At 61.6% G+C, this 26,915-nt stretch overlaps 11 protein-coding genes across 11 annotated transcripts; 6 read left to right on the top strand and 5 right to left on the bottom strand.

The window, feature by feature from the left end:
- Positions 1-41: 41 nt before the first annotated feature.
- On the bottom strand, positions 42-2,470 carry RHTO_07496 (splicing factor U2AF 65 kDa subunit; the record flags this gene model as incomplete). Its single annotated transcript, XM_016421152.1, has 7 exons — positions 42-91; positions 152-671; positions 730-1,020; positions 1,080-1,420; positions 1,503-2,048; positions 2,326-2,391; positions 2,458-2,470. 7 exons carry the CDS (start codon positions 2,468-2,470, stop codon positions 42-44), a joined length of 1,827 nt encoding a protein of 608 aa, XP_016274273.1.
- Positions 2,471-2,668: 198 nt separating this feature from the next.
- RHTO_07495 (nuclear pore complex protein Nup98-Nup96) lies at positions 2,669-5,952 on the top strand (the record flags this gene model as incomplete). The annotated part of the gene is made up of 6 exons (XM_016421151.1): positions 2,669-3,376; positions 3,440-3,721; positions 3,780-4,999; positions 5,077-5,212; positions 5,268-5,750; positions 5,830-5,952. 6 exons carry the CDS (start codon positions 2,669-2,671, stop codon positions 5,950-5,952), a joined length of 2,952 nt encoding a protein of 983 aa, XP_016274272.1.
- Positions 5,953-6,615: 663 nt separating this feature from the next.
- On the bottom strand, positions 6,616-7,344 carry RHTO_07494 (uncharacterized protein; the record flags this gene model as incomplete). The annotated part of the gene is made up of 2 exons (XM_016421150.1): positions 6,616-6,891; positions 7,114-7,344. 2 exons carry the CDS (start codon positions 7,342-7,344, stop codon positions 6,616-6,618), a joined length of 507 nt encoding a protein of 168 aa, XP_016274271.1.
- Positions 7,345-7,727: 383 nt separating this feature from the next.
- On the top strand, positions 7,728-10,913 carry RHTO_07493 (RNA helicase; the record flags this gene model as incomplete). Its single annotated transcript, XM_016421149.1, has 7 exons — positions 7,728-8,191; positions 8,249-9,656; positions 9,717-9,741; positions 9,802-9,875; positions 9,933-10,344; positions 10,408-10,516; positions 10,577-10,913. The coding sequence occupies 7 exons, from the start codon at positions 7,728-7,730 to the stop codon at positions 10,911-10,913; spliced, it is 2,829 nt and encodes a 942-aa protein (XP_016274270.1).
- A 377-nt stretch (positions 10,914-11,290) lies between these two features.
- On the top strand, positions 11,291-13,366 carry RHTO_07492 (uncharacterized protein; the record flags this gene model as incomplete). Its single annotated transcript, XM_016421148.1, has 3 exons — positions 11,291-11,842; positions 11,901-12,764; positions 12,824-13,366. 3 exons carry the CDS (start codon positions 11,291-11,293, stop codon positions 13,364-13,366), a joined length of 1,959 nt encoding a protein of 652 aa, XP_016274269.1.
- Positions 13,367-13,481: 115 nt separating this feature from the next.
- RHTO_07491 (Arv1 protein) lies at positions 13,482-14,684 on the bottom strand (the record flags this gene model as incomplete). Its single annotated transcript, XM_016421147.1, has 5 exons — positions 13,482-13,983; positions 14,037-14,109; positions 14,170-14,253; positions 14,308-14,547; positions 14,606-14,684. 5 exons carry the CDS (start codon positions 14,682-14,684, stop codon positions 13,482-13,484), a joined length of 978 nt encoding a protein of 325 aa, XP_016274268.1.
- A 391-nt stretch (positions 14,685-15,075) lies between these two features.
- RHTO_07490 (cyclin-dependent protein kinase) lies at positions 15,076-16,481 on the top strand (the record flags this gene model as incomplete). Its single annotated transcript, XM_016421146.1, has 4 exons — positions 15,076-15,372; positions 15,427-15,776; positions 15,835-16,126; positions 16,191-16,481. The coding sequence occupies 4 exons, from the start codon at positions 15,076-15,078 to the stop codon at positions 16,479-16,481; spliced, it is 1,230 nt and encodes a 409-aa protein (XP_016274267.1).
- A 96-nt stretch (positions 16,482-16,577) lies between these two features.
- RHTO_07489 (centromeric protein E) lies at positions 16,578-19,869 on the bottom strand (the record flags this gene model as incomplete). The annotated part of the gene is made up of 14 exons (XM_016421145.1): positions 16,578-16,823; positions 16,887-17,273; positions 17,342-17,440; positions 17,498-17,593; positions 17,650-17,739; positions 17,800-17,935; positions 17,993-18,252; positions 18,311-18,460; positions 18,518-18,631; positions 18,687-18,755; positions 18,812-18,884; positions 18,941-19,004; positions 19,063-19,184; positions 19,241-19,869. 14 exons carry the CDS (start codon positions 19,867-19,869, stop codon positions 16,578-16,580), a joined length of 2,535 nt encoding a protein of 844 aa, XP_016274266.1.
- Positions 19,870-20,109: 240 nt separating this feature from the next.
- Positions 20,110-23,196, bottom strand: RHTO_07488 (protein serine/threonine kinase; the record flags this gene model as incomplete). The annotated part of the gene is made up of 6 exons (XM_016421144.1): positions 20,110-20,844; positions 20,907-21,235; positions 21,297-21,460; positions 21,516-21,693; positions 21,746-22,847; positions 22,903-23,196. The coding sequence occupies 6 exons, from the start codon at positions 23,194-23,196 to the stop codon at positions 20,110-20,112; spliced, it is 2,802 nt and encodes a 933-aa protein (XP_016274265.1).
- A 146-nt stretch (positions 23,197-23,342) lies between these two features.
- RHTO_07487 (protein of heat shock protein DnaJ family) lies at positions 23,343-25,069 on the top strand (the record flags this gene model as incomplete). The annotated part of the gene is made up of 6 exons (XM_016421143.1): positions 23,343-23,376; positions 23,443-23,481; positions 23,641-24,208; positions 24,269-24,386; positions 24,446-24,946; positions 25,007-25,069. The coding sequence occupies 6 exons, from the start codon at positions 23,343-23,345 to the stop codon at positions 25,067-25,069; spliced, it is 1,323 nt and encodes a 440-aa protein (XP_016274264.1).
- A 566-nt stretch (positions 25,070-25,635) lies between these two features.
- RHTO_07486 (thioredoxin) lies at positions 25,636-26,130 on the top strand (the record flags this gene model as incomplete). Its single annotated transcript, XM_016421142.1, has 4 exons — positions 25,636-25,709; positions 25,781-25,883; positions 25,944-26,048; positions 26,101-26,130. 4 exons carry the CDS (start codon positions 25,636-25,638, stop codon positions 26,128-26,130), a joined length of 312 nt encoding a protein of 103 aa, XP_016274263.1.
- Positions 26,131-26,915: the final 785 nt, after the last annotated feature.

Raw genomic sequence — 26,915 nt, 5'->3', positions numbered from 1 at the left:
GGTGAAGAAGGCGGCAAGGGTATCGACGAGACGCAAGCGGGTTACTCGAGGACAGCTTCCAGCGGGGCATACGCGCAAATGCAGAGACGGCCTGCGCGCGCGTAGAGTCAGCTGACCGAGGAGACAGAGATCATAGAGAGTGGGGACGCACCTCCGAACTGCCTGCCGGCGATGGCCCGCAGCGCCTCGGTCGTCTGCTCCTCCTTCTCGAACAGGACCAGCACCTTCCCGAGATCCTTGACCGACTCGGACGCCTTGACGTCGACCTTGCCCGTCGCAGTCTTGATCGGCCGAGGAATCTTGACGTCCTCGACCGTGCCGTACTTGCCGCACTCCTCCTTGATGTCCTCGACAATCTCCTCGTAGTCCTGGTCATTTGCGAGCTCGTCCACGCTGACCATGTTGAGGACCTGCAAGACGCGCGTCGGCTGGCCCTCGCCGCCCTCGCCGGCTGCGAGGATCGAGGCGGGAGGCTGGTTGAGGCCGGGGATGGCGCCGGGCGGCATGTCGGGGAAGCCGATGCCGCTGCCTGGCGGGCCGTGCTTCGCCGGGTTAGCACCGATGGCAGCACGCTGGACGACGAGGTAGCGGTCGCCAAGTTCCATGCCGTTGAGGCCTTGGCAGGCGATGTCGGTGACGGCCGGGTCGACGTACTCGCAGAATGCGAAGCCCTGCGCGACACCACGAATCAGCTATGCTCAATCACTCGAGAGAGTCGCCCTCGCGCACCTTGCTTGCACCCGTTCCGCCCTCCTTGACCAGGTTGAACGCGCGCAACTCTCCAAAGCTCTTCAGCAGCTCCATGACCTGGTCATCCGTAAGGTACGACGGAAGACCACCGATGAAGATCTTGTTGACCGTGTCGGGCACGTTGGTCGAGACGACACCGGGAACATGCGGTGCGATCTCATTCGGGTCGCCGCCGAGGTAGTCCTTCGGGCGGCGGACCTTGAGAGCCGTGTTGAGGTAGACGATGCCATCGAGACCGAGCGCGTTGGTCGCCTCTTCAGCGTTGCGGAACTGCGGGAACGAGGGGGATGAGCAAGCGAAGGGGAAGGGACGTAAGGAGCGAGACGCACCTCGACGAAAGCATAGTTCTTCTCGTAGCTGAGGTGGACCGAGATGACTGGCTTGTCGCCCTTCAATCCGAGACCCTGGAGATCCTCGCCGAGGTGTCCGTCGCTCAAGAGCCCGCTCTCGGCCATCTTCGAATTGAAGAAGTCCCTGACGCTCTCCTCGGTCGCCTCCATGCCGACGTTGCCGACGTACAGGCGGCGCGACTGGCGCGCTTGCGAGCCGATGGGCGCGCCGGGCCCGACGGCGCCGAAGACGGGAGGGCGGTAGAAGAGAGGAGGGTTGTCGCCGCCTTCGACGCCGGGAGGAAGGTACGGCTTGGTGTGGCCGGGGAGGTTGAACATGCCTGTGCGAGAGGCAGCATCTACTAGTCAGCTTGACGATCGGGCATGAGAGCACAAGCGACATGGGCCGGAACCCGCACGCACCGGTCATCTTGGCCTGAGTTGTCGTGTAGCTCTCGAAGCCAGGCGCCTTGACATCCCACGCCGTGAACTGCCTCTTGCGCTTCGAAATGGGGATCGTGTCTTCAGGTGTCGGACTCCTGCCCCTGTTCCCGCGCTCGTCGTAGGCTCCGAATCCTTCGAACGTCGGTCCGCCCCTTCCACGGCGACGTCCACCACCGGGCGGAGGCGGCGAGTAACCACGGCGAGGAGGAGGCCCGCGGCGCCTGTCGTCGTAGTAGTCTCCACCTCGAGGCGGCGGTCCACGACGGTCAAAGCCGTCATCGTAGCGTCCTCCGCCGCGCCTGTCTCCGCCGCCGCGCCTGTCGCGGTCGTAATCTCGCTCGTGGTAGTCCCTGTCGCGATCGCGGTGACTCCTCCGCCTGTCCCGGTCGTAGTCCCTCTCGCGCTCGAACTCGCGGTCCCTGTCGCGGCGAGACGAGGAGCGGCCGCCGTCGGGCGAGCGGGAGCGCCGGTGGTGGTCCCTGTCGCGGCGGTCGCGGTCGTCGTGGCGGGACGAGCGGTGGTGGCCTGCGAGGTTGAACAAAGTGGGTCAGCAAGCTGGACGAGGAGGACCGCGGTATCTTGTCCTGTCCGACGTCCGTGCCAGCAAGCATGCAGGTCCGCCGCTCGATTGCTTCAGCACCGTCGTACAGACTCTCAGCTCGCCCGGACGTGCCGCCGCTGACCTTCCAGTCTCCCACTTCCTCGAGCAGCACCGCTCCACCACCTCGTCCTCGTCGAGCTTGACCACTGTCTTAGCCCCTCTCAAAGCTCCACCGAGGACAGTGAGAGCATCCAGACTGACCGTCGTCACCGCCGTGGCGCGAAGAGGGCGGGAGGTCGGATGCGACGCTGTCGAGGAAGGCGGCACCTGCAGGCGCAACGAGGGGGCGTGTTAGCTGGCTTGTACAGTCGTGTAAGCGTGCGCCAGACTCACCCTGATCGGCCATCCTGCGCGAATCTTCAAGGAGAGAGCGAGACGGTGATGAGAGAGGACTACAACGGGATTACAAGGGAGAATACAAACCCGGCTGTAATCGAGCTCAATACAAAGTGAATACAATTCCAAGGAGTAACCCTTTCATTACCCCTCGCGCTCACTCAACCCTGCCCGCTCTCGCTCGCTGGTCCGCTTGTGACTTGCCAGGATGGCCCGCTTTGGCTTGCTGAGCGACTCGGAAGACTCGTCCGACGGCGAGCGCTCGCACACCTCGACCCGACACCGCTCCTCCTCGTCGCCCGCATCATCCCCGCCCAACTCGCACAACGGCAAGCGGGCGCACGACGACGACCGCAGCGACGAAGAGGACGAGGATGAGGAGATTGACGAGGACGACGCGCCGCCTCGGTCCAGTCTGCACCACGACCATGACCTTGACAGCGCTTCGGACGGCGAGGGACTGAGTTCGATGGGAGACGAGGACGAGGACGCAGACATGAGTGCGACCGCGTCTTATGCCTCTCGCTCGCAACGGTCGCGGTCTAGGTCGTACTCGAGGCAGCCGGACGACGACGTCTCCTTCGACCAGACCCCTCCTCCTCGCGCCTCTTCCCGCCGGGCGCTCGTTCCGGGGCGTCGCGAACTTTCTTCGACGCCAGCTGCAACAGCAGCGCAGAAGAAGCTGTTCGCTGGCGCGACATCAACCCCTGCTCGGATGAGCGGGCTCGAGCCGAAGCGGGTTGCGGTGATGCAGGTGAGCTTCTTCGGACAGGCCGGCGATGCCTTCAGCCAGACGTACGGAGAGGGAGACGAGGACGAGGACGAGGACGAGCGGGAAGAGAAGGAGGAGAGGCTGCGGGACGAGCGGGAGAAGAAGCGCAGGGCGGTAGAGGCTGGGCTAGCTGCCAGGTCGCAGGTGAGCCTAGGCTGGCTTTTCAATCCGCACTGAAGCGAGAAGCTGACGAGGATGTGATTGCAGCCTGTTCCCGCACCTCAGAATGTCCCCACTCCTGCTGTCGACCCGCTTCCTTTCCGCCCTCTTCGCCCCGTCACCCTCGTTCCCTTCGACTCGTCCGTCACCGCCACTCGCACCGCCTCTCTCGCCGACGCAGGTCTCGCTCTCAGCCGCTCATTCCGCGTCGGTTTCGGTCCCTCGACGAGCGAGATTGGCGGGGAGAAGATTGTCAGCCTGCGAGGCGTGTACGACGTTGGCGAGAGCGGGAAGCTGGACGTGACCGTTGAGAGGATGAAGTTGCTCGCGGTGCGTCTCCTGGTTGAGTCATGTGTGTGCGGAGATACTGACACTTTCGTTACGCCAGAACTCGTCGGATGCCTCGTCCGCCCTGCGGTTGCTGGAGCTCCAACTTGCGCAGACTGACATCTACGAGCCCGAAACGCCCTACTCTGCACCTCAAGCCGTTCCTTCGTCCTCTCTCCGCTTCGGCAACTTCGTCGACCTCTTCCCTTCCGACGCATCCGGTACGACACTTGATGAAGCCGAGCTCTTCAAGCTTGGTCAGTGTCTCTTTGACGAGATCAACGACCTCGCACTGCCTGAAGTCGGCGACGACGGCGAGCCTATCGACCCGGCGTACCGAGCCTACATCGTTTCAATCCGTCGACGAGCGCTCCTCTCGTCATGGCTGTCGCGAGCAGCCTCCTCCTCCGCCTCCCAGCTCGCCACTTCCTCGTCCCCCCTCGATCGCATCTTCCACCACCTTTCGACCCACAACATCGCGGCTGCGTGCGACGTCGCGCTCGAATCGCACAACCTCCACCTCGCGACTCTTCTCTCTCAACTCGGCTCGACAATCGACGACACGTTCAAAGAGGATCTTTTCCTCCAGCTGCAGAAGTGGCGGGAGTACGGCGTCGACGAGTTTGTCGACAAGGCCTACCGCCGGATCATCGAAGTCATGAGCGGCAACTTGGGTGTTAGCGAGGGCCGACCGCAGAAGGGCGGCGATGCGGCCGTCGAGGAGATGCACGTCCTCGAAGGTCTGAGCTGGAAAGCTGCGGTCGGGATGTGGCTGTGGTACGGAATCTTGAACGACTCGGCTGCGGGATCGGACGAAGGCGCTTCGGTCGTTGCAGACGCCATGAGACGCTACGCGCAGGCGTACAAGTCCGACTCGCGCGTCTCGGCACCTTTGCCCTCACACATCCCCTCAACTTCCGATGCTCCTACCCCCGACACCCTCGACCCGACCTACCATCTCCTCCAGCTCTTCTCCTCTCCGACCCACTCCCTCGAATCCGTCCTGTCGCCTCTCAATTTCGGCCGCGCAAAGATGGACTACCGCCTCCCCTGGCACCTCTACATCCTCTTCTCGCGCGTCCTCCGACGACGCGACTTTGAGGACCGCCTCGAAGTCGACCATGGCTCGGACGACGCGATGGGCGAGGAGGGCGAGGCTACGAAGGAGGGAAACAGCGTTACGGCGGACCGGGTGACGGAGAGCTATGCGGCGCAGCTGGAAAGCTTGGGCAAGTGGGAGTGGGCGGCGTTCGTGCTGCTGCATCTCGAGCTGGAGGAATGGTGCGCGGCCTTCTCCCTCGTTGACTTAGGGCGTCCCTCAGCCCGAAGCTAACGTTGAGCTCAAATGTCTCGAGCAGCCGCATCAAGGCGATTAAGAACCTCCTCGCCCGCCATGTTGACGACCTTGAAGAGCCGGACGACGGCGAGAACGACAAGATCAAGTTCCTCGTCGAGACGCTCAAGATCCCGCAGGTCTGGATCTATTCGGCGCTGGTGCGTGTTGTTCGATTCGCTGCAAGCCAACGATCGCTGACGTGTTCCGCTGTAGGCGGACCGCACCCTTTCGCTTCCGGTTTCCAAGCACCCTCACGCCCCCTTCCGCGCCTATACCCTCCTTCTGGCCGCTCAGCGACCCTCAGAAGCCCACCGCCTCGCGACCGAGCAACTCGTCCCCGAAGCCATCATCCGCAACGATCCCGGCCTCGTCCGTCGCTTGCTCGATCCTTTCCTCCTCGACGGCCAGGACGACGACGAGGCACTCGCCGGAAGTGTCGAAGGCTGGTCCGAAGGCGGACGCGTCTACCTTCTCTATCTCCTCACGCTCGACCACGCCTCCTCGGCTCTCTCAACCGCCTCGTCCGCTTCAACTTCTTCCTTTGCGCCGCTTCTCTCGCGAACGATTGCGGCTGTACAGGCGTTCTCACGGAGGGTGGCGGAAACGGCTCGGACGAAGGGGAACAGGAAGCTGAGGTTGGCGGTTGGCGAGATGGAGAGCCACTTGCTCGTGCTTGTCAAGGCAGCAGGCGCGAATGTGCGTGTTCTTTCCACTGCTGCAGTCGGTCGACTCTTCCTGTGGTTGCTGACCGCTCGTGCGTCTTGGCGCATCGCAGGCTCTCGAGAAGACCCAGCCGTCGCTCCTCACAGCCTCGGACCGCTCAGTCTGGATTCAGGGCGCAAACAAGGCGTTCTGGGAGAAGGGGCTGGCGAAAGCGGGCGGTGCGGTGAAGGCGTAGGGAGTGCGTTGATGGCGTTGAGCTGTAGATGGTCGGGCGCGGGAGAACTGCACAGCTTGCGCAATGAGCGCGTATTTTTGCTCAAACGTGCGGCTGAAAGAATGCGAGAGGCTCCAGGCAAGCGGAGGAGGGAAGAGCTGCTCTCAATCGCTCCAGTCGCCATCGCTCCCTCAAGCATGTCTCCCGCCAGCGCTCGCCACGCGATTGCTCGCCGCAGTATTTGTATGTAAGCTTGCTGATAATGGCAACAACATCTGAGTCGAGTCGAAAACAGCTGAGTGTCCTGTAGAGCGCAGATGTGCGAGGTCAGTAAGCGTCTCGACAGTGGTCCTTCGTCACGCACGCCCGCCGCACACGTGCACACTCGTACGCCCCTCGCAGTCCTTCAGACCGCTCGATAGCGCACGAGTGTTCGAAAGGGGGATCAGATTGAATCTCATCGCTCATTCGGACGCCCCGGGGGACGTCCGTGATTCGGAGAGCTGGGTTAAAGATCGGGCCTTGTTTGTTTAGGATGTGGCCCTTGTTCGTCATCTCCCGCCGTTCGTCCGCGCGTGTGCGAGTGTGCGTGCGAGATGAAGGGAGAGGGCACTCACGATACAATGGTGGGAGCCGGCGACCTGGCGGAAGTCGGCGAGAACGGACAGGCGTACGTAGACTGCGTCATAGCGGCGCAGCAGCACCCAGCCCATTGGCGCCCTCGCCTGCCAACTCGCTCGCTCGCTGCTTCAACCGCGCAATCTCGTCCCTCAATTCGCGCTCCCTCCGTTCGCGCACCTCATCCCCAGCCTCCTGGTCCCCAAACAGATGCAGCAGCTTGAGCGTGTTGGCGAGCCCGAGGAGAGCGTGTGCCGAGCGCAACATTTGCTGCGTTTTCAGCGAGGAGGTGAGGGCGCGGTGGGCGGATGCGGAAGGGTGAGGCGGGTGTGCTGGATCGATCTGGATAGCAGGAGCAAGTCGACAGCGAGTGTCAGCATTCCGAGTGAGTGGGATGAAGGAGAAGGGCAAGCCCCGAAGTTTTGCAGGCGAGGAAGAAGTGCATGCATCGAGGGCATCAGTGATTTGAGTCGAGTAGGACACGCAGAGCTCCCTAAGAGCCATGGTGACGCTCGCCATTACGCCCAGTCCACCCTCGAGCTGTCCGCGAGGCTGCAGACTCACCCTGGCAAGTGCGACGAGATCCTTCATCCCTTCGACAAGCTGTTCGACATTCTGGTCGACGATGCGGTTCAGCTCCTCCTCCTGCTTGTCCAGGTACTCGTCCGAGGTCAAGTCGAGCCCGCTCGAGCTTGCGTTGCGGAGGTTGTTCAGTGTCGACGGGAGGAGGGTTCGTCGGCGAAAGTCGGTTTGCTGGCGCGCTTGTTGGGCCTGTGCAGGATGTGTCGATGCCATGGCGACCCGTTCCGACCAGACAGGCGCTCGGGCGAGCTGTGTGAGCGCTGTCAGACGAGTGGAAGTGGATGAAGAGGTGGGGAAGAAGCAGAAAGACCCTCTGGCTCGTCACTCGCTCGATGTACTAGCTAGTCGCTCGTACATCAGAGAACAACAGCCATGCAAAGCCGTACAACCTCGTCGACGTCCCGCCAGACGAGGTGCGGGTGTCGTAGAACACGGCGAACGGCCTCTCGACTTGCTCTTTCACTCTCGCTGCTCACGCTCACTCGCTGAAAGGGCTCGCTAGGCTGTTTGCCGGGTTGCTGCACTGCTTTGACGACTTTTGAGCGAAGCAGGCGGACTTCCCACGCACCTTCACCCTCTCCCGCTCGCACCTCGACATGGCCAATCCCGAGTTCCCCTGTGCGCCGTGCAGGCGCATCTTCCGCGTCAAGCAAGCTTACGACGACCACTGCAAGACGCCCGCGCATCGCCAGACCCTCGACACTCTCCGCTCAGGCTCTGCGTCCATTCCAACCATCCCTCCCGGCTCCCTCTTCTGCGATGCCTGCTTCACCGTTGTCAAGGAAAAGGAATGGCCACGTCACGTCAGCACTCCCCGTCACTCGAAGGCCGTCCGCTTCCAGAAATACCAGGATGCAAAGCGCGAGGCTGAGGGCAACAAGGGCGGCGTCGAGGTCTCGCCTGAGGAGGTCGACTTCGGTCTCGTCGAAGTCGAACAGCTGAGCGAGAAGTCGTACGGGGCGCACAAGGTTCAGGAGTTGACGGTCAAGGCGGGAGCGGAGCCGTGCTTGATTGCCAGCGGCATGTTCACGACGGGCAAGAAGTCGGCGGGTCAAGCGCGGTGAGTACGAACGTTCGGCCACTTGCCTCCGAGTCTCTACTGACGGCGCGCTCGCAGCTTCACCGTGCAGGACTTCGACTCCCGCTCCGTCTACATCGCCCCCGGCCAGTCGCGCAAGATTCCCGTTCACTTCCTCCCGCGCAACGTTCTCGGCGTCCACACCGATACCCTCACTCTCACCATCCTCGTGATCCATGACTCGCAAAACTTCGACAAGGCCGATTCCTCGACCTACACACTCTACAGAATCCAGCGCGCCGTCCGCGGCGAGGTCGCTTCCTCAGTCGACCGCGAGACGCTCGCTCCGACTGCGCCTTATATCCCGAACGAGGAGCGGGTCTTCCGCGCACCTCGTCCCGACGACAGCGAGGTCGTTCGCGTGCCGAAGGGAATCGCGAAGGAGGAGTTCCCTGAGAACGCGCCGTGGGCGGGCAAGCTGCCGTTCTACCGCCCTCGGCCGTTCTTGAAGCAAACGATCGAGAACCAGCCTATTGGGATGCAGATCAAGCAGGTCAGGAGGATGATCGGCCCAGTCGTGAGCGAGCACAACTACGGCGAGTTCTGGGAAACGCTGCTCCAGGCGGAACAGCTCCAGGAGGACATCGACCTCCGCAACCACGACGTCGAGGGCGCGACGATGCGGAAGGGCAACGTCGGCGGCGTGTGGTTCCTGACGGTCCCCGGGCTCATCGACCGCTCGCCTTCGGTTCTCAAGGGCGACAAGATACGCATTCGCATCAGCGGCCAGTCCAACTCCCGCTGGTTCGAAGGCTTCGTCAGCGTGGTACACGGCACCGACGTCGGCCTCAGGTTCCACGACAGTTTCAAGCCGGCCGCGAGCGACACCTTCGACGTCCAATTCACCCTCTCCTCCGTCTCCATCCGCCGCCAGATTCAGGCTCTTCGCGAAGGTCTTGCCCGCCCCGGCTTGCTCTTCCCGAAGGAGATGCACGGCGACCGCTCGAATGAACTTGCTTCGTGGCAACTCTTGAACCCGCTCTGGTTCTCTCCCTCGATTGAGCACAACCCCGAACAGCGCCAGGCCGTCCTCTCGATCGTCTACAACACCTCTGGCCAGGCTCCTTTCATCCTCTACGGCCCGCCCGGGACCGGCAAGACGGTCACGATCGTCGAGGCTTGCAAGCACCTCGTCCACTACGGACACGACTCGCGCCTTCTCCTCACCGCCCCATCGAACGCCGCCGCCGATCTCCTCATCGAACGCCTTTCCGACCTGCTCGAGGCCGACGAGATGTTCCGCCTCAACGCGCCAAGTCGGCAGACGGCCGAGATCTCCACGAAGGTCAAGCAGTACTCGCGCATCAAGGACGGCAGCACGTTCATGTGTCCGCTGCTCGAGGAGCTCAAGCGCTACAAGGTTATCGTCTCGACATGTATCTCGGCGAGTATCTTGGCTGGCGTCGGGCTGCCCAAGGGCCACTTCTCGCACATCTTCGTCGACGAGGTGCGCAGCTTCGCTTTTCTCCCGTCCACACATAAAGGCTGACGCTTTGCCGCCTCACAGGCTGGTCAAGCGACTGAACCGCAGAGTGCGTCATCTTGTGCTGAGACTGGACGAACTGTCGACTAACGGCCGTTCGCCTCCGCAGCTTTCCTCCCGCTCAGTCTCGCCGGCGACCGCACGAAGGTCGTCCTCGCAGGAGACCCGCACCAGCTGGGTCCCGTACGTCTAGTTTCAGACTCGCTCGACGCGCTCTACGCTGACCAGGCCATCTCGCAGGTGATCCACTCTCATGTCTCCAGCAACCTCGGCTTGCAGACGTCCCTCCTCGAGCGCCTCATGTCGCTGCCCGACTACGTCGAGACGAACCACAAGGCGCGCGGGATCACCTACGTCAAGCTGACGAAGAACTACCGCAACCACCCGGCCATCCTCAAGCTCCCGAACCAGCTCTTCTACAAGGGCGAGCTGGAGTCTTGCGCGCCTCACGACATCGCCAATTCGCTTCAGGGCTGGGATGGCTGGATGAACACCGGATTTCCCGTCATGTTTCATGCCGTCGAGGGAACCGAGATGCGCGAGGGCAAGAGTCCGTCGTGTTTCAATGTCGACGAGGTTACGGCCGTCAAGGGCTACGTCAACCGGTTGCTCAACAAGCGGTCTGGCGCCAAGATCACGCAGAATGACATTGGTCCGGATGTCCCCGATACTCGCTGCTGCGAGAGACTGACGTTCCTCTTCTCCTGTCACGCAGGCATCATCACGCCGTACGCCTCGCAGGTCAAGAAGCTCCGCCAGGCGATGTACGACAAGCGCGACCTCACGATCGACTCTGTCGAGAAGTTCCAGGGAAGCGAGCGTTCGTGAGCTTCGCAGTCTCGCTCTTCTCCGCCAAAGCTTCGCTAAGTCTGCATTCTCTGCAGCATGATCATCATCTCGACGGTTCGCTCGAACGAGAAGTACCTCGCCAACGACGCGCGCTTCTCGCTCGGCTTCCTCAAGAACGAGAAGCGATTGAACGCCGCCTTGACCCGCGCCCGCGCCGGCCTCATCGTGATCGGCAACCCCAAGCTGCTCGCACTCGACAAGAACTGGCGGAAGCTCCTGCTCTGGTGCTGGGACAACAACGCTTGGGTCGGAGCGGAGTGGGACCCGGAGGAGCGCGAGAAGTGCCGCAACGAGGCGTACGACCCGGCAAAGGACAGGGCGAGCGAGTTGGACAGGCTTGCGGCCGATATGCTGGGCATGTCCGTGTACTGAGGGCGAGGGGCACCGGCGGGCTTCTTGGGGCGGAAGGACGGAGTTTGGCGCTGGACGCGCTTCGTCCTGTGGGATCTCGCATCATCGTTTCTTGCATCGTACTCTGCATCCCTTTCCTTGCAATCTCGTTCCATACAGCCCAGCCCAGCAGCAGCCCAAGTGCTGCTGCGGTCGCCTGCTCACTTCGCCTAGTCGCGAGCGCTCACGACTCTTGCGTCCTTCACACACCTTCGCTCTCCCTGCCGCCGTTCGCCTTGTTCCGTATCTGCCGCCTCTGCAACCTCAGCACGCCCACGTCACCTACGAAGGGGTGCGTGCGCCCCTCCTCTCGCTCTCCTGCGCAGCTTGTCCTCCTGCAGCTCGCTCGACCGCTCGAGATGCTCAAGCGACTGTCGGCTCAGTTCAAGGACTCGTCGTCTGATCCTGCCCTGCTCGTTCCTCCGCCCGGCGCGCGCTCGCCCGCCTCTCTCTCGCCTCGCTCAAGCCCTTCGCTCGGGAACGTCCCCCTTCCTTCGCCAAGCTCGCCGTACGGCTCTTCGTACCCTTTCCCGACAGCACCTCCGTCTCCAGGCCGGAGCGAGCGGACTGTGCGACGCGAGGAGGAGGGGAGGAAGTCGATCGACCGTCCAGCCCTTCACAAAACCCTATCGTCGCTCAGCAACCTCCTTGTCGCGCTGGATGACCTGAGGGAGACGTCGTTGGCTCGCTCCAAGGCGGAGAAGCGGTTGGCGAAGGCGGCGAGGGAGGTCGCGAGCGGGTTTGGCGAGAAGGCGCAGGGCGGTCGATGCGACGAAGCGTACGAAGCGCTGTCTGCCGCGGCAGAGATACTCGAGGTTCTGCAGGACGTCGATGAGGGTCAAGCGAAGCTGGTCAAGAAGGAGTACGAGGGCGTCAACGAGTCGATCGGCCGGTTCTTCAAGAGGACCAGCGTGCGTACCGTTTGCTTTTCGCTCCTCCCCCCTGAGCTGACCCGATGTGTCACGACAGAAAGATGAGAAAGCCTTTGACGACATGATGGCGTCCCTGAACGCCCGCGTCGCCAAGACGACCGCCGCCTACCAATCCGTCACCCACTCGACTTCGTCCGGCCGCAACATGCACGCCGCGCTTGACAACCTCACCTCGCAGCATTCGTCGTACATGCAGCAGCTGTCGAACCTCTCCTACCAAATTCAGCAGGGGAAGCTCGGGTATGGTGAGGCGATCGCCGAAAGGCGGGAGGCGGCGGTTAAGAAGGTCGCGAGGGTAATGTGCCGCTTGGCCGAAGGCGAATGGCGCAGCGACATCGAGGCCGTCAAAAGGGGCGGACAGAAGATCGGAAGGTTGGCGAACGCTGCGATCTGGGTCCAGCCCGAGATGGGTCCGGCCGTCGCAGCGACTTCGAGCGATGATAGCCGCGAGCAGAGCGAGATTCCTTCGCTCGGTCGTAGCACAAGCCTTCGTGGTCCTCGCGCACCTTCGACGGCGACGAATGACTCTTCAGCTCCGTCAACCGCACCCTCCTCGACCGCGAGAGTACCGCCCCTCCGCCAAAACCCTCCTTCGTATCGTGGAGACCTCCTCCAACAATCGACGAGCAATATCTCCACCTCATCACTTCCGCCGGTCTCGCCGAAAACCGTGCCACAGACCGACAACGGCGGCCTGAGAAGGCCTATCCCGCGCTATGGCTCAGCGCCCACCGTTCCTTTGGCCACCGAAGCCGACGAATTTGGCCGCACTGAGATGAACGCATCAGGGACGCCCAGAGATGCGACGCCGCAGCGCCAGGACAGCTTCGTGGCGAGGATGAGCGCGAAGTATTCGAGCGCGACGATGCCTGGAGCCGATTCGCGAGCTGATGTCCAGCAGGTGCGTCGTAGAGCAATTTGCCGCGTGCTCCTTGAGTTGACACGGTTCCGCCTTACCAGAATCCCCATCCTACCCACGCCCGCTCCGACTCGCGCGTCTCCCTCCTCGCCAAGCGGTACTCCTCTCCTCCCGATGCAACCTTTCCTTCTCAGTCACAGTCAAACCCTGCCATGCCTGTGTCCCCGCCTCAACCGCCGGCAGCTCGACCCCCTCACCGTCACTCGCACAGCCTGCAATACCCGTCGTCGGGCGACCTGTCTCCTCCGCACTCGGTCCAGCAGCAAGCTTCCGACTCGTCGCCGACGCAGCGTCAGCCTACGCCGCGGCGCCCTCGCGCATACGAAGCGGCGCAACCTCTTCCGCCTCGTCAGCCCGACCCGTCCTTCTCCTCCAGCTTTTCCTCCAGGACAGCCGATTCGAGCGGCTCGTACGGGAGACACGTCTCTGGTGACGCACACCCAGTCCCGATCGGCTCGTGTGCTGGTCAAAGTCGTCAATCCGAGGCCTCGCCGCCGTTCGGAAGCGCAACCGCGCGCATGCAGGTTGATTCGGGTCAGCAGCACCCCGCCGACGAGGAGGGCGTGAGCGTTTGGAGGGAGTAGTCGAGTAGCAGCAGAGTTGGCGAAGAGAGCGTTAGTGCAGCTGTAGAAGTCGTCTGTTCCGCTGTGCAGTCTTCAACCCATCTATCGACTGCGCTGAGTGGCGAGTGTCAGTGTGTTACAACAAGAGCGGGTCTACTGCATGCAGTAGGACGAGATGAAGAAGCCACGCGAGCAGCAGGACCATTGCTGCTCGGCGTTTCGAGCAGCGAAGCAGGACTGCGCGCGCGTGAAGTAAGCTGCCGGCGTGAGTCAGTCGCGAGTCGTCCCACGCACCAGAAAATGCTACGAGCGCGCTTGTCCCGCCGATGCCTTTCCGCAGAAGCGCTTCGCTCGCCCATCCTCTCGCCTCGCCGACCTGCGCCAATCCGCTGCGAAGATTCGCCCGGCTGAAGCTCGTGAGGTAGGCGATAGTCGAGAGTCGGCTGTCAATGCCGGTTGAGGTCGGAAGACGTTTCCCTTGCTCGTACAGTGTGTCGAGCTTGTCGAGCAGGAAGGAGGACGGTGTATCGTTGGTCGGGGCTGGCAAGTACTCGGCTCGCCAGATGACGGAGGACACGACGAGGAAGAAGATGGTAGGTAGCGAGGCGTAGAAGGATGTGAGGGGAATCAGGGCGAGGCTGTGGAGATGGTTCGGTAAGTTGCGCCAGCCCGTAAGCCTGCGGAGACTGACTTGTGCCCGTTGACGCTCTGAGGCGCTACCAGGCGACTTGCAAGGCCGATAGACAGCAGGAGCGAAAGCGTTTCTGGTGGAGAGCAAAAGGTCAGCACGCTCCAACGAGCGATACGAGATCAGTGGGACGGACCGATCAGGCAGTACCCGAGAGTGCGGAAGTAGAGCAGCAGGGAGTCCGACTCGTCGTGTGCCTGCGCGCCGACACAGCGAACGACTGCTTCTGTAATTAGCGGAAAGCGCCGAGCGGGCACATGGCAGACAAACTCACGAGCGTCTGCACCCAGGACAATCGTTCCGAGCCGCAGACTTTCCCTCGCCTGATGCGGGACTCGCTTCAAGCTACTTGTGCCGCCGTGGTTGCGTAAGAGATGTCGGTACACTTCAGGTTTGAGGAGTAGCAGGTCGAGCAGCAGGACCGGAAAGTCGAACGATTGGTAGATGTCGGCGATTCTCGAGCAAGTCGAGCACTGCACCAGCGACGTATTCGACGGGTCGGAGTACTTGATGTCTGCTCTGGCGCACAGTCAGCCTGACAAACGATCCGCGAGGTCGTGGGGACGGCGAACAAAGTGAGGGTGTGGGCGAGGAGCAGTGGATGCACTCGTAGTTGGCTTTGGGCCTCTCGACTGGAGCTACATGAGCCATGCAAGCCAGCAACAGCCTTCTGTAGCGACTGGCAGCGAGGTGGAGGAGGGAGACCAGGCAATACGCTGGTTTCCCTCGTCCCCTCCAGCCTCCTCTGGCTCTGTGGCTGGTTTCAATCGCCAGAGTGGCTCGTATACCTGCTCTGCTGGTATCAGCACCGGATCCAGCGCCCCTCTGCGCCTGCGACTACTTCTTCGGACTTCATCAATCAACGGTGGGATCGGGGAAAGGACAGGTTCTGGGACGTTCAAGGCTGCGCTGGTGGAACGCTACTGGCTATAGAAGGCTTGGAATGTGAGTCTGGAGGAGCCACAGCTCCGCCTGACCCGTCGCTGAGGCGACTGACCTTGTTCTTCCCGCAGACCCTACTCTTCCGCTTCGAGCACGCATCATGTCGACGCCAGACTACAACGTCGACGACCCTCCGACATTGCTCGAAGCTGGCGTGCTGCAGGGTCGCGCAATCGGCATCGACTTGGCCACCATCCGTCCTTTCGAAGGCAGACCTATCTTCCTGGCGGATCTCGCACGCTGCGGCTCCTCCAACGACAGATCACACGTGGCAAGATGGCTGCGTGGAGGGGTTCACTCGGTCGTCGCGATCAAGGCGATCGAGGAGGACCGCTCGCGCATCCCACGAGATGGGCGAAGGGAGGCGAGACTGCTGGCCAAGCTGAATCACCCAAATGTGCGTATAAACCGTATCAAAAGCTCGTCTACTTCCTGACTCACGCTAGCGCAGATACTCTCCTTGCACAACGCCTACGCTACCCCAGCATCTGACCTCTCAATCCCGCGCATCACCCTCTTCACGCCTTACTATCCCCATACTTTCCGCGAACTCCTCGCTTCCCCTAGATTCACTCCCCACGTGCTGGATGCACCCGACTTCCAGACTCTAGCGGAGTCCCTCGCTTTTCAGCTTCTTTCCGCCGTTTCCTACCTGCACGGCCATGGGATCGCTCACCGCGACATCAACCCGAACAACCTGGTGCTGAGCGAAGGTGGCCGTTTAGTCCTCATCGACTTTGGCATCGCTATCGAAGCCGAGGACGAGGAGCCGGGCAGCATGTTCTTCGAGGTCGGAACAGGGTGAGTTGCTCGTCGCACTGTCTTCGCGCGCAACCGTTCACCTCTCGCGGACATGCAGGTCATACCGAGCACCAGAACTCGTGTTCGCCTCTCGCGACTACGACGCTCCCGCCATCGACCTCTGGGCAACAGCGGTTACGCTGGCAGAGTGCTTCACCCCGCTCGACTACCCGACCCCTCAGTCACCCGGATCCGAAGACTCATTTCAGCGCTACTACCGCCAGCATGCGACGCCACCACCACCTCCCGAGCTCCAGCGGAAGACGCTCTTTGACGGCGGAGCGAGCGACTTCCTCCTTGCGGCGAGCATCTTCAAGATCTGCGGCACGCCTACCTCCGAGACTTGGCCGGTCAGTCGCGAGCTGCTTGCTTGACGAATCCATCGCTGACCTTCGAAGGCGTGCCTCGTCGCAGGAAGCGGCCAAGATACCCAACTTCGCCCGGTTCACGTTCGCCTCCTTCCCTCCGACCGATCTTCTCTCGCATCTCCCGCATCTCCATCCAGCATCGCCTCTGGCCACAATACTTCCTCGTATGCTGCAGGTCTCGGCAGGCCAACGCCTGTCGGCAGAGGACGCGGTCGCACTGCTTTCGAAGCAGGCCCTCACAGTGCCAGATGACCTCGACAACGACGAACGCCAATTCTGCGGTCTAGCTGGAGGAAGCGAAAATGACTTGCGAACACTCCTGCAACGAGTGCTGTAGCCATCGCCCACACGATATATCGAGAATACTGGCTGAGGCGTTGACAACGAAAGATAGCTACGGTAGCCCTGCGACGGCACTGCGTCGCTTGTCAGATCAGGAGAACATCCGTGACCGTGACCGAGAGATCGTCTCCTTGCCCGCCTTGGAGAACGGCAAGTCGTCCAGCTCGACAAAGTCAGGGCTGATGGCGTCAAGTTGTGGGGACTCGGCCATGAGAGGGACGAAGCCGGTGACCGAAGCGGAATGAGTGATGCCGCCGGACGAGCGACGACGGCCAGCGAGCACCTCGGTCTGCGCGCTGAGGTGCTGGAGGATGAAGCGCTCGAACTGAGCGACTCGCTGCGATGGAGGGAATCGTGAGTTTCTCTCGCACTTGACAGAATGGAACGTCGGCCTCCGCACCTTGCGCTCCTGCTCGAGTGTACTCTCCAGACCCTCCTGGTACAACCGGTGCTTCTCGAGCTGCCGCTCGTACTTGCGCTCTTGCCGCTTCATCTCGCCTTCTACGTCGGCATTCCTGACGATGACCAGCAGCTCCTGGTTCTCCTTCGTGAGCTCAAGTATCCGGGCGTCCTTGTCCGAGTCGGATGCTGAGGCGTCTTTCTGCAGTGTTGAGAGTCGGTCCGCTTCGAGCTCGGCGACTCGCGACTTCAGCTCGTCGCGCTCGTCTTTGAGCGCGGCAATCTCGTCTTGCGCATCGAGGAGCTTCTCCTCGAGAGCGGCTATATCGGCTGGCGGAGTGGAGGAGCGAGCGACCTTGATTGGCGAGACAGGTCGAGGAGGAAGCGCCTGTATGTCGTCGGCAATTTACATCAGTAAAAGAAGGCGCGCGAAAACCTCGCGCAGTCGCCACTCACGCTCTGCCGTCGCTTCTCAATGTTCTGGCTCGTCAAGAACAGAGAGCGGAACTCTTCGACCTGCCGCTCGAGATCCTGGACCCGCTCGGCCTGCTTTTTCTGCAAAAGATGATTGTCAGCAAGCGACAACGGGCGCGTGTCGAGATACAACCGCACTCGACTCTGGTCTGCGGCAAGATCTGCCTGCGAAGGCGTGTTCGGGGCCGTGTTACCCGCTAGCGTCGCCTTGAGCTGAGCTTCGAGCATTGCGATCTGTGCGAGAAGTGTGAGTACGCGAAGGACGTGCGTAAGCGTCGGAAAGAACGCACGTGTGACCGGTACTTGGTGATGAGCGCCTTGTCATCGACAACCTCGTGCTGTACCGCCTTCAGCACAACCCGCTTGACTCGCTGGGCGAACTGCAAAGGCGGCTCTGCGTTAGCCGGTCACAAATCTACAGGACGAATGGGACCACCCACCCGCAAAGTTGACTTTGTCTCCTCGATGGCAGCCGGCGACGGGTTCATCGTCGCGATGACGGCTACGCGAGCGTCTCCTGACAGCGACGGCTGCAGGATCTGCGTAAGCTTCGAGTCGCGGTACGGGACATGCGGCCTGCGGAACGAGGCAGGATCAGCCAGGACGTCGGCGAGAGGGAAGGAAGGAACGTACTTCTGCTTCGCATCGCTCGTTAACGAGGCGATGACCTTCTCGAGCGTAAGCAAACTCTTGTTGATGAAGGCGCCTTCGCTTCGCCGCTCGAGCTGACTCGTCGCTTGCTCGCTTCCCGCCAAGTCGATGAGGCTCAGCCGACTCATGCGAACGACGCCGTCTGAGCCTGGTGCGAGGCGAGGCGTGTTCGGCGTCTGCATGCGACGGGGCGTGGATGGTTCAGGGAAGCTTGACGCCGAGTTGTCGCGAGATTCGATAGTCTGTAGGCGGGCGAGTTAGCTTGACGAAACAACGTGGAGGAGGACGTTTCAGACGCGCCATCTGGAAGACGCTGTGAGATCGAGAACTTCGCTCGTTGAAGTCCGTCTGGCCAACATGTCGGTTGTCGGCGCCTCGCTTGAGCAAGTCCGCAACTTGCTGCTCCGTCGTGACGACCTCTTCCCGCAGCGGGTGAACGAAGAAGCGTTTCTGCAAGACATCCGGGCGTCAGCGCATCCGTGAACTGCGAGTGGAAGCGAGACTCGCCTGCTCATCCTGCCTGATCTTGACGGGACCCGCCGTCGGGTCGAGCAGATCCTTCAGCGACTCGTTGTAGATTTCGAGGTAAGAAGCGCGCAGGAGGAACTCTTTCTCCGGATGCTGTCAGAGTAGGTCGTCAGTTCGTGCTCGTCTGAGCAAGAAGTTCGTATCTCACGTCGCGGATGTAGGTGAAGATCTCCGACACGGCCTGAGGGATGATGCCGGGATTGCTATTGTTGCCGGACTGCGAGATACGCGTCAGCGGTGAAGCACAGTGACGCGCTGAGTAGGAGTACGCACAAGCGTGAATGTCTTGCCGGACGCAGTTTGACCGTACGCAAAAATCACGGCATCAAAGCCTTCCATCGCGTCGCTGTGCAGGCAGAACCGTCAGCCTGGTGCTGTGAGAATCCGTCAGAGCCGACGAACAGCACAAGGTCCCGCCCTGCCTCGTCGTACACGTCGGAGTTGTGCGAGCCGGTTACGACCGAGTCTACGAGGGAGGCAGCGTAAGTGCGGGTCATTGGGAGGCGAGTAGCAGTACAGCTGACCGAAGAAGTAGTCGGGTCCGCCGGTACTTTGCGCGAGTCGTCCATTAGCCCGGTCAACCTCCCAGGCAATCTCGTCCACAATCTGGTTCGAGGCGGCGAGCTTGGCGGCCGGCGGTCGGACCCTGCGCACTGAGTGCATCAGCAAGAATCAAGTCTGTGAAAGCGGGTCGTGACGCACCTGACGCAGACCAAAACGTTGTCCCTCCCTCCCTTCCTGACACTCCGGCTTTCGACCTCGCTGATCGAGCCCAACCCGAGGCCCGACATTCCGCCCCTCAGTGCGCCCACTTCCCAGTTCTGTGCAACATGCGAGACCTTAGGGAAAGCGCCGAACCCTCCGAACCCGTTCGCAGGCGGCGAAACAGGTGAAACGCTGGGCGGAGGAGCGCGTTTGAGCGGGCTGAAGCCGCTGGAAACGGGTACGTCCGCATGCTCCGCGCCGGGCAGCGCTTTCCGTCGCGGTGCGGCCAAGGGCGTGATCTTTGCACGGATCCGAGGTGCTGAAGAAGGCGGAGGGAGCGGCGACGAGGGGCAGGACGGGGCGAAGAGATCGTTCGGGGCTGCGACAACCTTGCGCGCCGAGAGAGGACCTGCCTGTGCGGTGTATGACGGGACATTGTGCGCGGTACTCGGGCCGAGAGGGGTCGAGAGAGGTCGCAGAGGAGGGGCGGCGAAGAGAGGTTGGGCTGGCTCGGGACGAGAGAAGCGAGAGGACGGCGTGGAAGGCACAGGAGACTGCGGCGGACTTGTACTGGCCTTGTGCTTCCGAACGGGCACGAACGGAGCGCGGTCGGCGGTGAAAGCCATCGTTGTTGAACGACGACGAGGTGGGTCGGAAAGTCGAGATGGCGCTACCTGGCCGGGCTAAGGGTTTAGTCCTGGAGTTGAAGGAAAGCGGAGAGAGCAGCCAAGCAGCTGGCCAGTCCTCAAGCGAGAGAGCAGCGAGAGGATGAAGGCAACGAGTTCGCACCGCCTCTCACGATGATGACAGCGTTCGCATTACCGCGTCGTAAGACTTGTCTACTGTTGCAACAGCTCCATCCACGCCTACTTCAGAGGATCCAGATCCGCCCACGCTCCAAAGTCCATCGCAGGCTTGTTCCCCTGAGACGCTCCTCCGGGTCGCTGCGCTTGCAAAGGCTGCATAGTCGCCGAAGGGTTGTAGCCGGGTGGTAGGGGCGAAGAAGGCTTTGACGCTGGCTGGAGAGGCGGAGAGAAGGCGGAGGATGGGGTCGAGGGAGAGGGAGAAGGCGCAAGAGGCGGCACGCGATTCCACTGGACAGGCGGGGCCGGCTGTGCTGAGAACGAAGAGCCGTACAGAGACGACGTTGTCGGTTGTAGAGCGGGGAGACCGCCGCTGGAAGGGGTGGTGGAGAGCGAGAGGTTGTAATTTGGCTGGGAGTAGGAGGCGGAGCTGGTTGTGAAGAGCGAAGATGCAGATGGTGTTCGTGCTGGACCGGGCTGCAGAGCTGCGAACGACTTGAGAGACGCGGAGGGCGTCTTCGCGGGGTTGGCGGTCATGGAAGCAGGCGATGCGGGCGCAGCAGCGGGGGAGGGGAAGGCGGAGGTGTTGAAGGAGGCGGAAGGAATGGTTCGCGCGCCGAGCGACTTCCGACTGGCTGACGGTACGGAAGATGTAGACAGCCGTGAGGAAGAGGCGGGTCGCATCGGTTGAGCGGGAGAGCCGAAGGTCGAGGTCGAGGCGAAGGGAGGTGAGGAGGTTGGGAGAGCGGGTAGAGGAGGCGAGCTGAAGCCGTTGCCGGTCGGTGTTGGCGTCATGGCCTGCGGGCGCGAAGTCCATTAGCTATTGCGCAGACGGCGGCGCAGGATGGGAGGGAGCTCACAGGAGAGTCATCGGCGAAGATGTCCACTTGACTGCCCCTTCCGCCAAGTCCGTTCACCTTCTGCCCGTTCACCTTCCCTCTGACCAGACTCTCAAAGTCCGTCACGTTCGCCGCCTGAATCGCGCCTGTTCCTGTGTTCGCAGGCCCGTTGAGTGATGTCGTGCCGCTGCTCTCCTCGAGTCGCTTCAGCTCCGCCAAGTGCTTCATGTGCTCGTCCTCGACGCGCGCCGAAAGCTTCTTGATGACCGACATGAATTTGGCGAACTGGTCGGCGTTTAGCAGCGGGCCGATGCTCATCGCCCAAAGCTGTGGGAGGATGAGTGTTGCGACTGCGGAGGGGCAAGTGCGTGAGCCAGCCGTCCTGTATCTGGAGAAAGAGCGCGGACGCACTCGCTTCGACTTCGCACTTCTTGCCCATCTCCTCGTGGACGGCCAGCGTTGCAATCATGACGGACGGCTCCTTCGTTTTGATTTTCGCGAGCAACGGGACGAGCTTTTCCGTCAAGGTGAACTTGTCGAGGACGGGGATCATGGCGTGGAAGCAGATGAGGGTGCTGCGGGCGGAAGCGTCAGCTTGAGTCGATGACGGAGATCGAAGGGCCAGCTCACTTGACCTTCACCGAGAGCAGCGTCGTCTTCGTGAAGACAGTCGTGATCTTGGGGAAGAGCGTCTGCTTAATTGTTGTGTAGTCGAGCGACTCGCAGAGTTTGGGGATGGTGCGGAGAGCTTTTTCGAGGACGACTGGATTGTCGCTCTCGAGGGCGAAGTAGACGAGTGGCATGACCTCTGCGAGCAGAGAACGTCAGTCATCGTAGAAAAGTAGCGGTGAAGCGCGCACCTTCGCGGAAGACGGTCGGCGTGCACTTCTGCTCGAAAGTCGGCAGCGCCTCAATGAGCGCGACGACCGCTTGGGGCGGATCTTTCAGCGTGAAGATTGGCTTGAGCGACGGGAGAACTTCGACGCGGAAGTCGTCGGGCGACATCTTGCCGGCGATGTAGAGGATGTTTGGAAGGAGGAACGGGACGAGGTTGGCTTTGCGGGTCTCCTCGAGGAGGGAAGGGAGGATCTTCCGCCGGACGACCTTGTCGCTGAATTGCGGGAGGACCGAGACGAGACCTTTGAGAAATGAGGCCTGCGCCTCGCTCGTCTTGGCGGCGAAAGAGTCGCGCTCGAGGAATCGCAGCGTTCCGACGAGCAATCCTTCGAAGTACCGGCTTTGAAGGAACTGCGCCGCCGTCATTCGCCGGTTCGGGTATCGCGTCAAGAGGCTCGCAAGAACTTCCTGCACGTCTTGGGGCAGCTTCCGCCATTGCGACGAGACGAGGTTGCGGGAGAGGCCTTCGTCAACGTTGGTGCGCAGGTTCTCGAGCGAGTTGCGGTTCGAGAAGGGAGGGCCGGTATGAGTGTGAATGGCGTGGAGGATGCAGCCGAGGGAGTACATGTCATTCGAAGGAGCAGGCGGCATTTCGTCGCAGATGTACTCAGGCGCGATGTAGTCGTAGTCGCGTTGGCACGTCGGCGGGAGGGACGGGTCATAGGCTGGGAACTCCCACTTGGCGGGAACGCCGTCGGGCGAGAAGAGGTACTGCGCCAGGCCGAAGCCGGACAGCTTCCAGTCGCCTTTAGCGTTGATGATGACTGATTCGGGTCGCAAGTTTCCGTGGACGAGCTTGGCTGACTCGTGGAGGAACTGCAGACCCTTACCCAGCTGCGACAGTCCCTTCTGCACCTCGACTTCGTCCAGCTCGAGGTCCTGCTCCTCCTTCGAGCGATACGAGCCTCTTCGCGACGAGTCGTGTGCCGCGTCCGAGGCGTTGATCGCCTGCCGCAAGGACGCCGTGACGGGCTCCGTCGCAAACAGGATCGTCGAACGCGATTCCTCCATCGGTTCCGCCATTTCGAGGACGCAAGGATGTCGCAGTCGAGAGAGTGAGGAAGCCTGTCAATGCCAAGGCTCAGTGGGGCGGAGTCAGGGACGGTCGAAACGTACGCACCTCCTTCTTCAGCACGTCTACGGCGTACTTGAGCCGCTCTGCGTCGCGCTCGCGATCCCTAGACGCCCCACCTCGTCTGCTCGAGCCGCTGCCAACGAGCGTGCCCTTGTCCGCCGTCCAGATACTGACTACCCGCCCTGATCCGCCATTGTGCTTCGCCCTGACGACCTTCCAGACGCCAATGTGGACCGCCGGGACAGAGCTGTCAACAGCATACGCAGAGGCGAGAGTCGGCTTCTGCGCGGCGGCAAGTGACGAGGCGGCCGACGAGAGCAGTGACGAGGCAAACTCCATCCTTGTGGCAGCTTGGGCCAGTCAATCTGGCCTATCGAAGCGGTAGAAGCGAGGCTAGCAGTGTAGTCGAGGCGAACCTGCGAGCTGATCAGCACGCTATACTGCCTCTCGCTGGTTTGCTTGCTTGACTGGCTGTACTGGCTCGCATGGTTGCAGACACTCGGCTGTACGACGTTCTAGGTGCGCCCCAGCTGTCCTCGCTCGTCTCGCCCCCGTTTGCTGACCTTGGTTCTTGCGCGCTCACAGGCGTCACGCCGGACGCAAGCGATGCCGAGATCAAGAAAGGTGAGCTGCAGATGTTCCCCTGTCTGTACTCGTAGCAACTTGTGCGCTGGACGAGGACTTGTCAACACAGCCACTCCTCTTGCCGACACTTTTCGCCAGCGCCAGCAAATGGTGAATGGACCGCTACAGGACCCGTACTGACGCTTTCGAGTCCTACAGCATACCGGACGCTCGCTCTTCAGCACCACCCGGACAAGCAGTCGTCTTCAGACGGCACACCTGCGGATTCTTCCCGATTCCAGGAGATCCAGCGCGCGTGGGAGACCCTCAGCGATCCAGAGAAGCGAGAAGACTACGACAACTTCGGCGAGAAGGGAACTGGCGGACGGGGAGGACCAGGAGGATTCGACGGGGCGGACATGTTCGACGACTTCTTCGCGGAAATGTTCGGCGGGATGGGCGGTCCTCCGCCAGGTATGGGCGGTGGAGGTGGTCGACCACGGCAACGACGGAAGACGCAGACGGAGCCGTCGGAGTTTGAGCTGCCCGTCACGCTCGAGGAGCTGTACAACGGCGCCAACAAGACGCTCTCGGTCGAGCGGACGCGCAAGTGCGGGCCGTGCGGCGGCAGCGGGGCCAAGCCTGGGCGGCAGGCAAAGCCGTGCATGAAGTGCAACGGGCAGGGACAGACGTTCGCCATGCGGCAGATGGGGCCCTACATCCAGCGGGTACCGGTGCGATGCTCGCTTTGCGATGGACGCGGCATGAAAGTTCGGGATCAAGATGCGTGAGTGCACTTCATTTTGTCGGTCAGTTTTATCGTGTGGCTCACGCTGCTCATTCGCAGCTGCAAGAAGTGCAAGGGTGCGCGGACGGTCAAGGAGAAGAAGCGCGTCGAGTTCTACCTTGAGCGCGGGATGCACTTTGGCGAGACGATCGTCATTAAGGATGAGGGCGACGAGTCGGTACGTCGCACCTCGCTTGTACCCTGAAAGTCAAGCTCACGAACTTCGCTCGCTGCCAGCCCGACTCATCTTCACCCGGCGACTTGCATATTATCGTCCGACCTTTACCTCATCCCACCTTCTCCATCGTCCCTCCGCCCCATCATCGCTCCGACCGTCCCGCCGACCTGTCTACAACGCTTTCGCTCACCCTCTCCGAATCCCTCCTCGGCTTCTCCCGCCTCATCCTCATCCACCTCGATGGCCGAGGCCTGCGAGTCAACCAGCCCGCACCAGGTCAACGGGGCTGGCGCGTCCTCAAGACTGGTGACGAGGTGGTCGTACCTGGCGAGGGCATGTGGCGCAAGGGGGAGAAGGGCGACCTTATTCTCAAGATCGAGGTCGCGATGCCGGACGAGCAGTGGGCGATGGGCCTGGCGGAGAAGGGAGGTGTGGACACGCTGAGGGGCTTGCTGCCGCCTCGAAGACCGGACTTGGTCAACACCGTCGAAGACGGGAAGGACGTTGACGACGTCGTCCTCGAGGAGAAGAAGGACAGCGCCGATGACGACGAGCAGTGGGTGAGTTGCCGGCACTTGTGCTCTGATGAACGCTCCCGTACTGACCTATCTGCCCTTCAGTACCACGGCAATGGCCGACCGTACGACGAGGACGAGGAAGGTCCTGGCTGCCAGCAACAGTGAGCGGCCTCCCTAGACGCGTTCGTGTATTCTTGCATGTACTCTCGCGCTTGTATCGCTACGCAATGCCCTCTCCTCAGCTCGAATGGTTGGTTTGGCTCCTCACATGGTCGACAAGATCGCCGCGGGTGTCCTCTGCTTCTGCCGTCGCCTGGAACACTCTTGAGTAAGTCTACGGACGCTTGACGACCTCGAGCGCGCGCCTCGCGGTTCAAGCGAGCTGTTCGACCTCGACCCAACTTCGCGGTCGCACCTTCGTCGTCTCCACTCCGTCTCACGTCGCTCCAGGCGCTTGCTACTGCTTGCACAACGCCCGAACGACCTTTGCTACCTGCTCAAGTAGTTGACGCAGCCTCGCCGTCCGTACTCGTCCTTCCCTCACCTCCTCCCCACCTCATCCTCCGAGAGGGTGTCTCGCGCCAACAAGGCCTACCGGCGCCACACTCCACCGCAAATCTCCCCATTTGAGCCTCTAAGTAGGGCGTGCCGGGCTGACCCGTCTTCATCTCCTCTACAGAGCTTTTCAACGCACCCTCAGCGACCTTGCATCGCCGCCTTCCTCTAGCACGATGACGGTCAAGGTCATCAAGGACTGGATGGGTTTCCAGAACGCTATCCACGGCGAGAAGCCGGCTATCATCGAGTTCAACGCAACTTGGCGAGTACGAATCCTCTTGCTCGTCCGCCTGCTTTCCCTGACGTGCCGTACTCCAGGTGCGGGCCGTGCAAGAGCATGGCGCCGTTGTTCGCCGAGTTGAGCGACGACCCAGCGCATAGCTCGCTCGACTTCTTCGTCTGCGACATCGACGTGAACGAGGTGCGTTGGCGACTGCTTGCTCCCGCTGCGAACGCTCACCTCGAGCCGTCTCTCTCGCAGCAAGCAGCGCAAGAAGTTGGTATTCGCACCGTTCCGGCATTCATGGTGTTCAAGGAGATGACGAAGCTGGAGGAGGTTATGGGCGCGCAGCCGGCGGCGCTCAAGGTGCGTCTCTTTCACCCGATCTCGGCTCGCACGCTGACGATCTTCTTCACAGCGGCTTGTAGAAACCCATGCGAAAGCCTGATTCCAGCAACTGTCCTCACTCTGCTCGGCTCTTCCTCCGCATCGCCCGCGATGTCCCTGGCACACTCCTCGCCCACACTCTGCTCTTCTTACACGTCGATTCCCTCGATCTCGAACTCGACGAGCGACTTGTAGTCGAGGCCGATAGTCTTCCACCTCGGCGGCGGGTTGTCCAGCTCGTACTCATTCGTCGGCACCGCAACGAAAGTACCATTCATGCCGAACATTGATACCGCCGCTCCTTGGACCTTTACAGTATACGACTTGCCGTTGGCGGGATTGCGAATCGTCATATTGCGGTAGCAGACATCTTTGAGCGTCAGGTTGTGCGACATGAGCTGCGGAGGGGACGAGGATCAGCTCGACTTCGTTTGCATGAGGCCACGCTGACGCACAAAGTCCATAGACACCCAGTTCTGAACCATCGACAGCAGCCGTATCGACCTAGCCACCGCTGCGGCGCTCGAGTTCCGAGGATCATCGTACGGGTTGTTCAAATCGCATCGCGCGCGGGGGTTCCAAAGCCATTCGCCGAGGCGAATACTGGCCGGAATGAAAGGCATATCGTACGTTCCGTTCCAGAGCGTCGTCCACGGCTGATTATTCCTGGCCCGAAGCGCTGAAACCCCCAGCTTTCCACCGTACGTCTTTGAGGTCGGCACTAAGGACGAGCGCGAGGCTGTTGACGACGCGGAGGTGGTGGAAGGTGGAGCGAGGTACCAGTGGATCGAGGTGGACGTGGCGGTCGACGAGGCGGTGGCAGACTTGCGGCTTGCGAAAGGGAGA

Source organism: Rhodotorula toruloides (genome assembly GCF_000320785.1).
Source record: "Rhodotorula toruloides NP11 unplaced genomic scaffold Scaffold7, whole genome shotgun sequence".
NCBI lineage: Eukaryota > Fungi > Basidiomycota > Microbotryomycetes > Sporidiobolales > Sporidiobolaceae > Rhodotorula > Rhodotorula toruloides.
Note: the sequence above shows the minus strand (reverse complement) of the source record. Positions and strands in the feature narration are given on the sequence as shown.